The 18,284-nt window shown below is 42.0% G+C and overlaps 1 protein-coding gene across 10 annotated transcripts in view; it reads left to right on the top strand.

Annotated features, from left to right (window-relative positions):
• The window catches only part of STXBP5 (syntaxin binding protein 5), a 212,370-nt gene that overhangs the window by 54,519 nt on the left and 139,567 nt on the right, over window positions 1-18,284 (top strand). For all 10 annotated transcript variants that reach the window (XM_045009874.1, XM_045009875.1, XM_045009870.1 and 7 more), the window contains 2 exons: window positions 15,807-15,941; window positions 18,015-18,078. In XM_045009874.1, the coding sequence (XP_044865809.1) occupies window positions 15,807-15,941; window positions 18,015-18,078 (199 nt within the window). The remainder of the gene's footprint in view (window positions 1-15,806; window positions 15,942-18,014; window positions 18,079-18,284) is intronic.

Raw genomic sequence — 18,284 nt, forward strand, 5'->3', positions numbered from 1 at the left:
CTCCCAATGTGATTTTTTTTTGCCCAGACAGACTCTGTCTTATCCATTCCATCACTTCTTATTTCTTTACAGTTTGCCTCATCATTGATATACAATGCTACACCACCACCTTTGCCTTTATTTCCGTCTTTCCTAAACAGCACATAGCCTTCAATACCTGTACTCCAGTCATGACTACTATTCCACAATGTTTCTGTTATCCCTATAATATCTGGTTTCACTTCCTGAACCAGTAGCTCTAGTTCCTCCATTTTGTTACCTAGGCTCCTTGTATTAGTGTACAAACATCCTTAATTTTTGGCATTTGGCTTCACTGACATTCTTTACCCGATTTAGGCAGACATTCTACCACCAGTATCACCTATTAGACTGGTATCTACACTACCCTTCCTCCTTATGTTCATTCTCCTACCCACGGCTGTATCCTTTCTTACTTTGTTTTCTTCCCTCTCAATGTTAAAATCTGGGATGGAGATTACCTGGACATCTCCCAACCATCTCCCCCAAATTCCTAGTTTAAAGCTCTCAATCAGTTGCGCTAGCCTTCATCCTAGAAATCTATTTCCCTCCTTATTCAGGTGAAGTCCATCTCGAGAGAACAGTCCTCTGTCCATGAATGCTTCCCAGTGGCCGTACAGTCGAAAGCCCTCTTTATAACACCACTGTTATAACACACCTTTGTTGCCCTTCTCTAGGAACAGGCAGAATCCCACTGAAGATCACCTGAGCCTCGATTTCCTTAAGCATCTTCCCCAGTCTGGCATAGTCTCCCTTGATAGTTCCAGCGAGAATCTAGCTGTATCATTCGTTCCCACATGAAGGACAATCAGCGGATTCTTTCCTGCTCCCGTTAGGATACTTTTCAGCCTCAGGTCCACATCCCGTATCTTAGCACCTGGCAGACAGCACACCCTTCTGTTCTCCGGATCAGCTCTGGTTACAGGACTGTCTATTCTTCTCAGTAAGGAGTCCCCAATCACATAGACCTTCCTTTTCCTGGTGACAGTGTGATTCTCCGGTCTATCCCTTGTTCCCTCTGGCTACAAGTCCTCTTGATTTTCTGTTGTCCCTTGCAATCCTCCGCAACCCATCCTGTATCCTTCTGGGGCTCATATTTGGTGTTGTCTCCATTGACTCTTCCCCTCTTCCTGTAGGACTAGCAGCTCTTCTCTTTTTCCTTGCCCTCTCACCTTCAGTGACCACTTGCGGTGCCCCTTCTTCATTTTCCAACTCTGAAAAGCTGTTCCTGAGCTCTGTTTCTCCTTCACTGGTCCAAATCTCATTCTGAAATGGAGGAAGCCTTTCCATTGTGCTGTTTAAGATGAATTTTAGGTCTTCAGAGAGTTTGGTTCACCAACTAACATGCTGCTGTGACATCCCAGCATGCTGTGATGCTATAACTGCCGAAATTCAGTGGAGCTAACCCATGGGGGTATAAAACATGCTATTACTAGGATGTGTATTTTATGAGGTGCTAGGTTTAACAATGTGTTACCAGACTACCTGCTAGTTCCTGTTCATTCTGATACATTGTGACATTTTCCACTGTGATATGTTACCTTATTTTACTCTTATAAGTATTTCTTGTAAAGCACAAGACTCAGATTTCCAGCCAAGTTGTCTAGCATCTTAACAGAAGTTAAAGGCTCCCTGAGGAAATCACTAGAAAAAATAAACTTTCCAACAAATGTTAGATTATTCTCTGTTTTTCTATTAAAAGTGTATTGTATTAAACTACTCCCTAGAAATAGTATGGGAAAACAAATATACTTATCCTAGAGTTCACAAAAAAAATCTCCTTTCAATAGAGTTCAAAGGTTTGGAGTTTTTTTAGGTTCCTTAAAAGTGGAAGGTGAACTTTCTAATAACATAAAGGAGAAAATGGAAGCAAACTACCTTATTTTTTGTGTAGATTTTAATTTAGTATATTCTGTGTGCACAGAGGTGTATATGAGGATGGCCTTTCACTTATCCTTTCATTCTCTGGAATCCTAAACTACATTACATGCTATACAGGGATCCATAAATTCCACTACAGGAGTAGCCTACTCCTGAATTAAAAATGATTGCTTATAAGTGAACAATGATCCTACACAGCAGTGACAGCACTTTATGACCAAATTGCTCGTACAGTTTGCATAGATGACCAGAAATAGTCGTTGGCAATCCCTTGAGGTCAAGTACAATCTTTCACAGGTTTTATTTTTCATGGGTCCTTTGGTGACTTGAAGAGTCCGATTCTTGAGCCACAGGCTCGTTGGCAGACATTGCAGGTGGTGTTACCGCTTTGTAAACTAAAAGTTTAGTATGTGTTCTGATGTTGTGATTGTTGAACACCTGGCAAGACAGTCTGCCAAAGGCAAGGCTGGCACAGCAAATTCTGTGCTGAATCTCAATGTCTGTCTGCCCTCTGTGAGAGAAGGCTGCCAAGATAGGCAAAGTATTCTACATTTTCCAGTTCTTCTTTGTCAATATAGATCTTCCTTGCTGGCTCTGATGATTGACTGGGGACTGGCTGGTGGAGAACTTCTGTTTTGCCTATGTTTAGAGTTAGCTCTAGGCTTTTGTAAGCTTCAGAGAAGCAATTAAGGGCTGTTTGAAAATCCTCCTTTTGAGTGTGCAACTACAGCACAATCATCTGCATACTGGAGTTCAGTTACTGTTGCCGATATTATTTTAGTTCTGGCATGGAAATGAGAAAAGTTGAAGAGGTTGCCGTCAATCCAATATTGGATGCCAATGCCATGTGGTAGATGGTCTTGGGTTAGTTCTAAGAAAATGGAGAAAAGGGTGGGTGCCAGTTCACAACCTTGTTTTATGCCAGTTCAGATGACAAAGGGCTCAGAGGTAGAGCCACTGCACAGGATGGAGGCAGTCATATGGTCATGGAGGAGTCTTATAATGGTGATAAATTTGCTTGAGCAGCCAAAATTTTACATGACTTTCCACAGAGTCTCACAGCTGACAGAGTCAAAGGCTTTGTTCGGATCAATAAAGGCCATATAGAGCTCCTGGTGGTGGTGGTGGTAAAATTTTTCCTGAATCTGCTTGGCTGTGAAAATCATGTCAATTGTGCCAGCACAACAGAACTCAGTATAAGACCTCAACGGCAGAACAGGTGGATGAAGCAGGATCACCTCTCAGTGGCTGCGAAGGCGGATGAAGGCTGCAACGGAGGAGGAACCCCTGGTCTTGGATCTCCTTGCCACCAGACACAGGTACCTCTTCCACCAAGATTTGTGTGGCTGCTGGTGCGCATCAGCTCGCACACATTAAACTACTCACACACAGGCTTCTTTCACAGGAAGAACTTTTCCCCCCACCCATAAAAGTCTTGTGGTGATGGGCGAGTGGTGAAGGGAACAGGTGAAGTAATTACGAGGAGTCCCTCGTCACAGACCCACACACAGGCAATGACTGCAAGATGGTAGTCATGTGCCCCTGGACTGAGATGGGGGGCATTTTCAGCAGCAGAAGTCATGATTTGAGCAGGCCTTTTTAGGAACCCCTCTGCTCACCCCATACTAGGAAGGGGCTAGAAAAAGTGCCCCAAACATAGGCTATCCCACCATACCTGACTGGATAACCATGTCCAGAGGGATCACTCCCAATGCAGTTGAAAAACAAAAATGTTTCTTGTAATTTGGAATGTCCATACTCTACTGGATGGATCAAAAAGTGAAAGACCCAAACGCAGAACAGCAATTGTTGCCTGAGAACTCTTGAGGTACAACATCAACATCACTGCTCTTAGTGAAACAAGATGTGCAGATGAAGGCCACTTGAGGAAAGAGGGCGGTGGTTACACTTTCTTCTGGAAAGGAAAATCAGCAAGCGACAGGCAATACATGGTGTTGGCTTTGCAGTAAAGAACCTGCTAGTCAACCGCCTGCCTGAGCTCCCCATCAGCATCAACGAGCGCCTTATGACCCTCCGCGTCCAATTGGTCAATAAGTCATTTGCTACCATCATATGTGCCAAATCTTGATGCTGAAGAAAAATGGAAAAAATCCTTCTACACTGACCTTGATAAAATTTTCTCATCCATTCCAAAAACAGATAAGATAATTCTCTTAGGGGACTTTAATGCAAGAGTTGGCCAATATTCTAATGTATGGAGTAGCACCATTGGGATGGAAGGAGCAGGCAAGACCAATTCCAATGGCATCCTTCTACTTAGCAAATGTGCAGAGCACAATCTTGTGATCACAAACACAAACTTCAGACAAAGCAACAAGTACAAAGCAACTTGGCAACACCTCCACTCAAACAGTGGCACCTCCTAGACCAGAGGTAGGCAACCTATGGCACACGTGCCGAAGGCAGCACGTGAGCTGATTTCCAGTGGCACTCACACTGCCCAGGTCCTGGCCACTAGTCCGGGGGGCTCTGCATTTTAATTTAATTTTAAGTGAAGCTTCTTAAACATTTTAAAAACCTTATTTACTTTACATACAACAATAGTTTAGTTATCTATTATAGACTTATAGAAAGAGACCTTCTAAAAACATTAAAATGTATTACTGGCACGTGAAACCTTAAATTAGAGTGAATAAATGAAGACTCGGCACACCACTTCTGAAAGGTTGCCAACTCCTGTCCTAGATTATGTCACTGTAAGAACACCGGATCTAAGAGATGTCCAAATCACCTGTCATGAGAGGAGCTGACAACTGCTGGACTGACCACCACCTGGTGAGGTCAGTCATGTCCATCAGGATTGCAGTAAAACATAGAAAACAATCCAAATCACACAGATGGCAATAAAACATCCGACGACTTCAATCCTCAGTCCACCAAGAGAACTTCCAAACACTCCTCAGTGAAAAACTGGCCATATGCACACCTGGAAATGACAACACAAGTGTTTGAAGAAGACTGGGAAGCCCTAAAACAGACCATCCATGAGGTTTGCGAGGAAACAGTTGGCCTTGCCATTAGGATTGGTTTGACAACAACACTGAAAGTACAGCCCTTTTGTACCAGAAGAGAGAAGTTTTCTGTGACTGGCAAAACCAACCACTATCCAGTCAGAAGCAGAGCTCTTTCCATCAGTTCAAAGCTGAAGTTCAAAGGAGGATCCGAGAAATTAAAAACAAATGGTGGGAGGACAAAACAAAAGAAATCCAAACATTCGCTGACAGACATGAAATGCGGAGGGTTTTTTTGTGAGATGAAGACCCTGTATGGACCAAGCTCATGTGGCCTCCCACCTCTGAAATCCAAAGATCTAGTACCCTTCTTAAAGATAAAGAATCCATCAAAGAGCACTGGAAGGAACACTACCAAAGGCTTCTAAATGGAGAATTGACTGTGACTGACACCATTGACTCCATCCCTCAGCACCCAATCTGGAAAACGCTTGCCAATCCACCAACATCTGAGGAGGTCTGCAAAGCAATTAAACAAATGAAGAACAATAAAGCTCCAGGTCCTGATGGCATAGCAACTGAAGTACTGAAAGTGGGGGGAGAAACACTGAGTAACAAGCTCCTCAAAATCTGGCGTACAAAAGAAATCCCTGCCGACTTATGTAATATTAACATCGTCACCATTTTCAAAAAGAGAGATGTCCAGCTGTGGCAACTATCGAGGCATTGCCCTCCTCTCTATCGCTAGGAAGATTCTTGCTAGAATCTTATCGAATCGCCTGCTCCCTCTTGCAGAGGAAGTACTTCTAGAGTCCCAGTGCGGCTTCAGAACAGAACTAGCATGCCCATTCTTAATGGGGGTGGATGGAATTGGGATCTTAATGATTGCAAATTTCAATAGATAGATAATTTCTTGGAATCCTACTCTTTCCCTTCCATAACTAGCTTCTGTTTCTTAGCTTTTGTTGCCCCACTCTGTCTACCATCATCTTATCTTTAAGTGTACAAAAAAAGGATACAAATTTATGAGGCAGGATATGATACAAGTCTTTCTGTCACTAAAGAGATGCATATTAAAGGATTCCCACTCCGACAGCTCAAAGTTTTTAAAGTCATTGGCTCTACTGCAGAAGCCTCGTGCTGACTTCAGCAGTCCAGTCCAGTTTAATTGAGTTCCTCTGGGTCTGTGCCATTCCAACTAGCAATTCTCCTCCAAGTTTCTTGCAGTGCATATCAACATCCATTTGCTCCCACTACACCATATCATTACACTGTTTCCAGCAAAAGTAGTCTTTGGTAAAAACTTTAAATAATTAAAAAACATTGTATCCTTCTCCCTTCTTCCCTGTCCTCCCTCCAAAAACTGTATAGTTTTTCCTCTGAACCAAGGAATTCCTCTCACAAATGCGTGAGACACACTTTCTTGGGTTTGGTGCTCTGGTCCCTATTCCCTTTGAAGAATCCATTGCATCAAGGTGATCATGAAAAACAATGTGCTATTGAGCACTCTACTTTTCTACTCTTAGTGTCACCAGAGCAGTTCTCAGTGCTGAGCTTTGGATTTGAAAGGACCAACCATCTCTGTAACACTAACCATTTCTCTGCACAGAGTTTTGGCTGTGCAACACTTGTTATAACACATGATTTAGCTGTGGCATCATTTATAGTACTCACCCATCTTGCAGGAAAAGAAAACACCATCACAGACAGGTTGAACTCATGAGTGGAGAATAAACCTGAATGGATGAATGTTATCAGCATTAGGGGATCAGTTATTAAATTGTGCACCTGAAGAGTCTGTTAACTATACTCCAATATTATGCCCCAGGAATAAAGTGCACCAGTGAGTGGTTTTCTAATGTGAACTAGAAATATTATGAATTTCCCATCAGTGTCATACGACATAATTTATCTTGGCACTTGGGAGGCAGCATGCCATCTTATTTTCTTTGTGAGCCACAGATGTCTTTTTCCAGACTTTTCACTGTGGGGGCACTGATCAGTTAGTGACCTGTTACTTCCTTGTGATGGCTCCCATTTTCTTTAGTGCTTGGCTTGTGATTAATAGTTAGACTGCTGATCTCTCTTGAGTCCTGTTCTTTCTCCAGTTCTTGAAAGCAATTTATTAATATTGTATCGATGCAAAATTGCTCTGTATTGGTTTCCCTTTTGGTCTTCATACTAGTTACACTTACATGATATCTTCATTTCTCCATCTTTCAACATGTACCATTTTTATCTCGTGTGTACTATGGACTTTCATGTAATGCTCAAAGGGAACAAGATTTCCTGTACATCTGTAAATACCTGCTCAGTCTACTATGCCTGTCTTTGCATGCTTCTGACAGTGCATCTGGTAGTCAATTTGTTGCTCTTCTGTGAAAATGTCAATTTCCACTTAATAAATGTCTGTCATGGCCTTCTTTAATGAATTGGATATATTCCAAATCAGCTTACCTTGGATCCCGCAGTAGCTTTCCTTTGTAGCAGTTGCTACTTTTTTCAGGATGTTTGGAACCTGTGTCAAGCTGCTCTGTCCAAAACACTCCATTCTTTGCAATGCTCTGTTCACTTAGGATTTTTTTTATTACTTACTAACCAATATGTCAAAACATTCTCAAGGGGTGAAAATATAATGAAACTGTTGTGCTTTACTTGCATAATTTGATACATGACCCTTATGTTAAATTAATAATGCAGGCCAAACTTCTTGATAAGAGAAGAATCCCCTTTCCCCCGTCCCCTCCAAAACACCACCACCACCTCTGCAGGAAAGACTGAAGATTTTTTTTTAAAGGAACAATTTAATTGTTCCAGTTTTTACTGATGATGCCTTGACTTTTGAAATGGAAATAGATTCATATTTTTGCACATGCAGATAAGTCATCTACATGGCCATATAAAAATAAGAAATTTGCACCATCCATGAAAATAAGACCCTATAATAAATAGTATGTGGTACCCATGCTGTGATATTACCGCCTGGTGTTTGTCATATAGTTTAATTGGCAATTTCAGTCTCTCAAAATTATAAGTCTTAATCACAATCTAACCTTGCACATTTTTTACATTGCACTTATCAAGTTGATCAAGTTGACTGGAACAGCATCACATTGCTCACACCTAAATACGTATAATTGTCTGGAAGATCAGCTGTTGATTATAAATGCTTGCATGCCAGATTTTCAAACGTATTTTTGGTGCAGGCTGCAGCACATCTGAGAATTTTTCAATGAAAAATACTGAAGTCGTCATAAGTAATTCAAACAGTTAAATACACTCAGGTTTGGGCACTGAAAACTAATTATAGTACCTATACTGTAAAAAAAACAAGATCTGCAATATAGCTAACTTTGCTGTTAGAACTTTAATTTCTGCTTTTCCTTACTTCAATGTTAACTGTGCAGCCTTAATGTTGATTTGCCATTTGCATTTAATAAGATTAGGGTTTATAACTAGCATAAAATTGTTGCTCTTTGAGATCAACCCTTAAGGATTTTATTGCTTGAAGTGGAAGAAAATGTACATAAGTTGAATACGTTACTTTTTCTGTATGACACTAGTATAATTGAAATATTTTAGGTTTCAGCTCTTGCCACCGTAGTACCAATATTTGACATTCATTGCAATTAAAAACATTACTTTTTAATCTGTTCAAGAAATAAAAGAAACATTCTTGAAAATGTAACAGCTCATTTACGGCATTCAACACAACTGAAACAAAGCAACTGATTGATTATTTTATGTGGTGGTTGTATGATTAGTACAGTGAATTTATATTCGATACGGCATTTTTCCAGTTTCTGGATTTTTGTTTCTTTAAAGTTGTTACAGTTGTACAAGCATATTTTGATAGATTATATAAAGAGTTTATTGAGCACTTTTTGTGATGTAAGGATTTTTAAAATATACTGTGAGTAAATAATAAGGATCAGATTGTTGATATTTTATGTTAACTCTGACCCATACAGGAATATATTTATTAGTTTATAAAAATTTCAAAAATATTTTAAGGTTGCAAAATCAAGGACTCAAAAGTTGGGAAATGCCGGAATTGTTTTCTGATCAATCTTACTTTAACCCACTTTGTGTCTGTATGCATTGTGATAATTATATTTAACTGCCGGATCACATACTAAGGGTACGTCTGCACTACGGGACTATTCCGAATTTGCATAAACCGGTTTTGTAAAACAGATTTACACTAAACACATTAAATCGGTGGTGTGCGTCCATGGTCCGAGGCTAGCGTCGATTTCTGGAGCGTTGCACTGTGGGTAGCTATCCCGTAGCTATCCCATAGTTCCCGCAGCCTCCCCTGCCCCTTGGCATTTCCAGGTTGAGATCCCAGTGCCTGATGGGGCAAAAATCATTGTCGCGGGTGGTTCTGGGTACAGCCTCACCCCTCCCTCCCTGAGCAGCAGACAACCGTTTCGCGCCTTTTTTGCTTGGTGAACTGTGCAGATGCCATAGCACAGCAAGCATGGACCCTGCTCAGCTCAATACCGCAATCGTGAATGTTTTAAACACCTCGCGCACTCTTGTGCAGTCTATGGTGAACCAGGACCTTCAATCCGAGGCGAGGAGGAGGCGGATATGGCAGCGCGGCGATGACAGTGATGAGGACGTAGACACAGAATTCTCTCAAACGGCGGGCCCCTGCGCTTTGGAGATCCTGATGGTAATGGGGCAGATTCTATCCATTGAACGCCGATTTTGGGCCCGGGAAACAAGCACTGACTGGTGGGACCGCATTGTGTTGCAGGTGTGGGACGATTCCCAGTGGCTGCGAAACTTTCGCATGCGTAAGGGCACTTTCATGGAACTTTGTGACTTGCTTGCCCCTGCCCTGAAACGCCATAATACCAAGATGAGAGCAGCCCTCACAGTAGAGAAGCGAGTGGCGATAGCCCTGTGGAAGCTTGCAACGCCAGACAGCTACCGGTCAGTCGGGAATCAATTTGGAGTTGGAAAATCTACTGTGGGGGCTGCTGTGATGCAAGTAGCCAAAGCAATCACTAAGCTGCTGCTACGAAAGGTTGTGACTCTGGGAAACGTGCAGGCCATAGTGGATGGCTTTGCTGCACTGGGATTCCCTAACTGTGGGGAGGCGATAGATGGAACCCATATCCCTATCTTGTCACCGCAGCGCCAGGGCACCCAGTACGTAAACCGGAAGGGGTACTTTTCAATGGTGCTGCAAGCACTGGTAGATCACAAGGGACGTTTCACAAACATCCACGTGGGATGGCCAGGGAGGGTTCATGACGCTCGCGTCTTCAGAAGCACTACTCTGTTTAAACGGCTGCAGCAAGGGAATTACTTCCCAGACCAGAAAATAACAGTTGGGGATGTTGAAATGCCTGTCGTTATCCTGGGGGACCCAGCCTACCCCTTGATGCCATGGCTCATGAAGCCATACACAGGCAGCCTGGACAGTGGTCAGGATCTGTTCAATTACAGGCTGAGCAAGTGCAGAATGGTGGTGGAATGTGCATTTGGCCGTTTAAAGGCGCGCTGGCGAACATTACTGACTCGCTCAGACCTCAGCCAAACCAATGTCCCCTATGTTATTACTGCTTGCTGTATTCTCCACAATCTCTGTGAGAGTAAGGGGGAGACCTTTATGGCGGGGTGGGAGGCTGAGGCAAATCACCTGGCCGCTGATTACGCGCAGCCAGACACCAGGGAGATTAGAAGAGCACACCAGGAAGCGGTGCGCATCAGAGAAGCTTTGAAAACGAGCTTCATCAATGGCCAGGGTACAGTGTGACTGCTGTGTTTGTTGAACACCCAACCCCCTTGATTGACTCAGTCCCTGTAAGCAACTCCCCCTCCCCCTTCGAGTACAGCTTACTTATGCAAATAAAGTCACTCTCATTTAAAAAGCATGAATTCTTTATTGATTCATTATAAAAAGAGGGAGAGAAGTAAGGGTGTGGTTTGGGAGGAGGATAGGAGGGATGGAGAAGGCCATTAAAAAAAATTCACAGTAACGACATCCTTCTGGTTGGGCTGTCCACGGGGGTGGAGTGGGCGGGTGCACGGAGCCTCCCCCCATGCGTTCTTACACGTCTGGGTGAGGAGGATGTGGAACATGGTGAGGGTTGAGGGTGGTTATACAGGGGCTGCAGCGGCACTCTGTGATCCTGCTGCCATTCCTGAAGCTCCACCAGACGCCGGAGCATGTCAGTTTGATCACGCAGCAGCCCCAGAGTTGCATCCCGCCACCGCTGATCTTCCTGCCGCCACCGCTGATTTTCCTGCCGGTCTTCCTGCCGCCACCTCTCATCTCGGTTGTCCCTCCTGTCCTCACGTTCATCCCTCCTGTCCTCACGTTCACTGGCCTCTTTCCTGTAATTTGATACCACGTCCTTCCACTCATTCAGATGAGCTCTTTCATTGCGTGTAACTTCCATAATATCCGAGAACATCTCATCTCGCGTCTTCTTTTTCCTCCGCCTTATCTGTGCTAGCCTTTGGGATGGAGGAGGGATGGTTGAAAAATTTGCAGCTGCATGAGGGAGATAAATATTTAGAAAGATACATTTTACAGAACAATGGTTATACTCTTTCACAGTGAACAGCACTATTCACCTAGCACATGTGATTTCCCTACAAGGTCGCATTTTTCATCTTAATAGTGAGTGCTTGCAGCTCTGGAGTTACAGATCTCACAGACACAGGTCCAGGCATCAGAATTCAGCTTGCATGCGGCCATGGTAAGCCACTGTCTTTCGACTTCTGTAGTGATTTACCCCTCCCCCCCCAACGCATGGCTAATACCACGCTAGCTCCCTGCTAATCAACAACCTTCCCACCCCCCCACCCATTGCGTGTCTGGTAGCTTGGGGAAGATCGCCGGTGACCAAACACAGAAAAGATCATCGGCATTTCACTCCTCCCCTCCCCCCGCTTCGCTACGTGCAGGAAAGTTTTTTTTTTAAGCTGCTGCAGTCCACAAACCCAGTAGAAAAATGGCCACCCCCCTTACTTAAATTCCTAATTTTTAACCAGGTTATCCTGAACGATATCACTTTGCTGAGGATAACAGAACAAGATAAAGAGCGGATGCTTCTTGAATGCCAGCAGTCACCGGGACCATACGCTGCTATGCTTTACCACGCAATGATACCTGATTACTTGCTACATGCATGGCGTGGTAAAGTGTCCTACCATGGTGGGCGGAACAAGGCTGCCTTGCCCAGAAACCTTCTGCAAAGGCTTCTGGAGTACCTACAGGAGCGCTTCATCGAGATGTCCCTGGAGGATTTCCTCTCAATCCCCGGACATGTTAACAAACTTTTCTAAGTAACTATACTATCTGCGAATGCATCCCAAGTCCTCAGGGCAAATCAATCATTAAAAAAGGCTTGCTTAAAAAACAATGTTTGCTATTTGCAAAGGTACACTCACCAGAGGTCCCTTCCATGGCGTCATTGTCTGGGATAGTGGCTTGTGAGGGCTGGGAGGAGGGTAATTCCGTCAGGGTTATAAAAAGCTCCTGGCTGCTGGGGCTCACGGAGTGCTGTGTGCTCTCTGCTAGGTCTTCCTCCTCTTCTTCATCTTCATCTTCCCCTTCTGCATAATCCTCAGCCATGGCAGAGATTACAACCCCCACCTTGGAATCCACGATCAGGGGTGGGGTACTTGTGGCGCAGCCCCCTAAAATTGCATGCAGCTCAGCATAGAAGCAGCATGTTTTTCGACCTGCCCCGGACCTTCCGTTTGCTTCTTTGGTTTTCTGGTAAGCTTGTCTGAGCTCCTTAACTTTCACTCTGCACTGCACTGAGTCCCTGCTGTGGCCTTTATCCGTCATAGCCTTAGAAATTCTTTCAAATACTTTTTCATTTCGTCTTTTGGAACGCAGTTCTGTTAGCACTGAATCCTCTCCCCAGATATCGATCAGATCCAGTACCTCCCATGCAGTCCATGCTGGGGCTCTTTTACGATTCTCAGGAGACTGCATTGTTAACTGTGCTGATGAGCTGTGCGTGGTCACCTGTGCTGATGAGATCTCCACGCTGGGGAAGCAGGAAATGAATTTCAAAACTTCGCGGGGCTTTTCCTGTCTACCTGGCCAGTGCATCCGAGTTCAGAATGCTGTCCAGAGCGGTCACTGGTGCACTGTGGGATACCGCCCGGAGGCCAATACCATCGATCAGCGGCCACACTAACCCTAATCCGATATGGTAATACCGATACTAGCGTTACTCCTCTCGTTAGGGAGGAGTACAGAAACCAGTTTAAAGAGCCATTAAAATCGATATAAGGTGCCTCCTAGTGTGGACGGTTGTGGCGTTAAATCGGTTTTACGCTCCTAAAACCGATTTAAACGCCTAGTGTAGACCAGGCTTCACTTCCTCAGAAACCTCCCAGTCTTATTCAGTGCACAGGGAGGATTCAACCTATGTTCATTTTTTAATGAGACAGGGCTATGTGGTGCTGTAGGTATAAGAAAACCTTCATTTTCATGTCTCCAGATCCTGATGATGTACAGTATTTGTATTGTTGTAGTGCCTAGGGTCCTTAGTAATTTACCAGAACCCCATTGTGATAGGCACTGTACAGAACACAAGAAAAGACAACTCCTCTCAAGGGGTTTACAATCTAAATACAAGACAACAGATGGGGAGAGTACAAGTCAACAGTGAGACAATGTTGATCACGTGATAGGCTGTTGATGTGCTGAGACCACTGCCTAACTGTTGTCCAACTTTCTTGTGGGCATCACGGCAAAGGAGAGTTTCATGTTTGTCTAGCTGTAGTGACTTTAATGAAATAACAAGAACACAAAATAACAGAAATGAGATAAATAAATGCTTATTTACAAGCTACATGCAACCCAACTTCATTCTTGAGTTAAGGCTGTATTCAACTTCAGCCTGCCAAGTAAAGTTTTTGTTTTTTTTTTAAACTCTGGAACATAGAATATTTAAAACCTGAGACTTTCCACAACCTCTGTGACTTCTGCAGAGGCCAGAGTGGCTGATCCCAGGACCGCCCTAGCAGCTGGCTCTGGAACACCCACACTGGCCACTGCTGGAGCGGCCCTGCAGCCGGCTGCACTGGCCGCTGTTCCAGTGGCCATGGGCAATGGTCCCTGGGTGGGCGGCCAGAGCAGCCACAGCCTGCAGCAGCAATCCTCGGGCAGACAGCAGTTCCTTGCCGGTCAGCCAGAGCAGCTGCAGTCCATGGCCCCAGGCAGCAGTCCCAAGCAGCTGGTACCCACCTTCCTCCACACACACAAGATGTTTAGACACAGGTATTTTTAGTATGTCATGGACAGGTCACGGCCATCAATTTTTGTTTATTGCCGTGACTTTTATTAAAAATACCTGTGACTAAAACATAACCTTACTTCTAGGTGAAGTAACCACATAATCCCTACATTTATACGGTAATAGCACCCTGCATCTTAGAGGCCTACCCATTGAAGGCGTTAGTGAGTGAAACAATAGTAACTGCCTTTTGTGTAGACCACATTAGAAAGGCCATCTTTCTTTAGGAAGGAAATACTGCAGTAGAAGTATGTGGTGGTTATCATTCTATTAGCCTAACAGCTCAAATAAAAGCAGACTGAGTGTAAATAATGTCATTAAAGGGGGAGGACAAGGTTGCAATGAAGCTCAATTTTACTTTATTATAGAAGATGATTGGGAAATTTCTCTCACAAGGGCATTTGTTTATTAGGGTTTCATAGTATAGAATTAACAGATATTAAGGCCTCTAGAAACTTAAAGCACGGTAAATTCACATGACTGGATGATATGTATCTTTGAGTCCAAAGAACCTAAAGTGCAAGATTCTGCTGACAGTTATGTTTAGACAAGCATTAGAGGGGAATGGGAAGGACTGGGCACTTTGCCCACAGGGTTTCAGAGGTATTTATTGACTGCAAAGGAAGGGTAACTCTAGGAAATCATGGATTCCATTCCAGACTCTGAAGGAATGTGCACTCAAATGAACACAGATTTTTAATCTGGTCCCTTTTAGAGCCTGACACTTTTTGCCTTGACCTCTCCAATCTGTCACTATCCCAGGCCTTTCAATTCAACTTCCCTTGCCCTAATCCCATTCTCCTTGCCTATCCAGTCTGTCTTTACTCCTCATGCTTCTCATCCCAGTCTCCCTGCCCAAAGCAAGTTCTAGGCAAAAATGGTTTTCCACATACTTGTTGTCTCTTATGAAGCAGCTTTGTGCAGGCATAAGTGACCATTAGCTTTTTCCCATGTTTATTTGGGCATTGGAGACAGAAATACAGGAGCCAGAGGGAAAAAAAATATGGTTGTAAAACTCTAACGTTCATCCAGGAAGCAACTTCAGTACCTAAAACTATTTTTAAATAACTTTTCTTGAAATTGGTTATAATTCAGTATTGCATTATTTAAATATTTTGGAAGAAAAACTGTTGGTATAATATTAAAATTACTTGTCACAATTTATATTTATTGTATCTGATTTATTGTGTTTGATTTATTAACCTGATGTCTCTTGAAACCAATATAAAACAGAAGGCAACATCTAAAATGCATTGGGTCCTTGAAACTGGAAAGAAGTAGTAATATGGTGAGATTAATTTTAAAAAGCAGTTGGAAACTCAGTGTACAATTAGAATATCTTAAAATAAATCCCAAATAAGGTATTTGAAATTTTAAATGAAGTTTTATCATTTGTTCCAAGGTTAACCTTCACACTGTCAATTTTTGTTTGTTATAGACAGGTTTAATTGCATCATAATTTCTGAAGCATGCTCTTTTACGTAGCAATTACACCAGGTCTCTGAAGTTTAAAATTTCATATGGCTGAGTGATCTATAAATACAAATAAAATATGATAAATATAAAATAGTTCTCTCTTCCTGGATTTGGTTTTCTGATATTGGGCTTTAACAATCTTCCTAATTACTTTTTTTGACTGCATTGTATCTTGCAGGATAACATTTTGCCATCTGCCTTTCCAAAGTAAATGGCTATATGTGGGTACCGAAAGAGGAAACATTCACATTGTCAATGTGGAGTCCTTTACACTCTCAGGCTATGTCATCATGTGGAATAAAGCCATTGAACTGTGAGTTTGGTTAAGTATTACCTAGATGAAAAAACTTTTTTTGTCCCGGATACCAGTTAATTATAGAAATGTCATTTGTGTTAAATAACCAATTTAAATAGACTCTGAAACATGTACATTTGTTCTGGTCTAAAATTCTTTTCTACATGAGTGTTGGGACAAAAAAACCTTAAATCTTTTATGTGACGTGAGAAGCATTGCCAGGATGGGTATGTAGATCATGTTGAAGTACAGTATGGATTTCATTTGTCTGATTTCTGAAATATGGAGTACATAATTTTATTTTATAGTTCTTAAAGTCTGGCAGCTGCAGTTTCACTTAATAGAAGAGTAGTCTTAATGTACAATACAATTCACTTTGTATGTAAATTTTCCTGAATTATCTATACTACGTAGAGTTTTCTATATTATATCCTCATCTGCATGTTCTTAGAACAGGGATTCTCAAACTTTATTGCACCACGACCCACTTCTGACAACAGAATTACTATACAGCCCCAAGAGCAGGGGGACTGAAGCCTGAGTCTGCCTGATTCCCAACCAGTTTTTCGGTATTCAAGGATTTGACTACGGGATTGTACTGTTCAAAAAGTGTTAATTTATCTCATCCGGATGACTTTGGTAGCTTTTGTTGTAGTCCAATGTCAGATGGCATCATTGTAATGGTAATTTAATTAAAGGTTTCTGGGGCTCTTTTTAGTTCAGATCTTTTATAGAACAGCCATTGCAACACAACATTTATTGTAACTTTAACTTAGGGACACAACTTTTGGACCCATGCATGCACTTTGTCAAAAATGCCATTGTTTAAATGGCATTTTTGAATGCAATGAGCTGCAGGATGGGCCCGTAAACAATAAAACTCATTAGTCATTAACTGTACAATTCAGCAGGATTATTTTTGTGCTCACAATAAATTTTTAGCCTTAAATAACATTGGTTAAAATAAGTACATTCAGTTTTATTGATCCTGGAATATTTCTTTCATTACTGAACTAACAGTTGTCACATACTAAGTATAGCTAGGAATAAAACACTTATCTGGAATTGTCTTTAATAAATTATCCTGATATTTAGGTTAAACTGAAAGGAACAGATGATGATAGTGTATTGACAGAAATGGAAAAGAAATACAAAAATAGTGGGTGCTTAGCCAATGCTTCAGTATAGTGCAGAGCAATTCATATTTGTAAATTATTTTCAAAGCTTTCTTATTTGATAATTGATGGATTAAAAAGGGAGCATGCAATATCCTGATTCACACAAAGGTATCTCTATGGGCCTTTCAGTTAATGTGTAAAGTTTTTTTTCAATAATAAAATGCAAATTATTACACCAAAAATGAGATGTCTGGGGCTAATGATTTGTGAGGAAGTAGAGTCCTACATTCTCCACCACTTTGTGATTTAGCAGCTAAAAAATTAGTTAGTGGTAGTATATGCTTTTGCGCATTGTTTTACACATACTGAATGGTCAACATTAAGGCCACTGTTTACTATGGGATAAAATAATAAAGGCTGCTGTATCACTGCTTCTCAATTAAAAAAATCAAAATGCTGGTAAATAAAATAAACGTAACATAGTAACAGATTCACTGTAGTTGCAACAACTGCAATATTTAGTTGTTCACAACATTTTTATCAGTGGCCTGGAAGAAAATACAAAATCATCACTGGTAGAGTGACACAACAATTGGGGTAATGGTAAATAATGAAGAGGACAGGTCACTGATTTAGATCAGTATGGGTTGTTTGGTAAACTGTGTGCAAGCAAGCAATATATGGTATGTTTTAGTATGCCTAACTGTAAATGTATACATATAGGAACAAAGAATGTAGGGCCATATTTACCGGATGGGGGACCCTAACTTGGAAAGCAGTGACTGTAAAAGATTTGGTAGTCATGGTGGATAATCAGCTGAGCATGAGCTCCCAGTGTGACACTGTGGCCAAAAGAGCTAATGTGAACCTGGGATGCATAAACAGGATCTCATCTCAATAGGAACTAGTTGTAATATATTCTGGGGAAAAAATGTGTTTCTTTTATTTAAGATGGAAACGTTTTCCCCTTCAGGTCATCCAAATCTCATCCAGGACCTGTTGTCCATATTAGTGACAATCCAATGGATGAAGGAAAGGTATGTTGAATTTGAAAATTATATGAATAAAAAAATCTCAATAAAGAGTGAGATGGAGTGATGTGAAAGTGTATTTATTTATCTTTTTTAAAAAGAAAGAAACCAAAGACAACCCGATATAAGTGCCATGGATTTTGAGGAAATAATAAATGAGGAAAAACTCATGATGGAAAGGATATAGCAAGGATATCCAGGGCTAGGCGAAG

This window comes from Mauremys mutica, chromosome 3 (assembly GCF_020497125.1).
Source record: "Mauremys mutica isolate MM-2020 ecotype Southern chromosome 3, ASM2049712v1, whole genome shotgun sequence".
In the NCBI taxonomy this organism is placed as follows: domain Eukaryota; kingdom Metazoa; phylum Chordata; order Testudines; family Geoemydidae; genus Mauremys; species Mauremys mutica.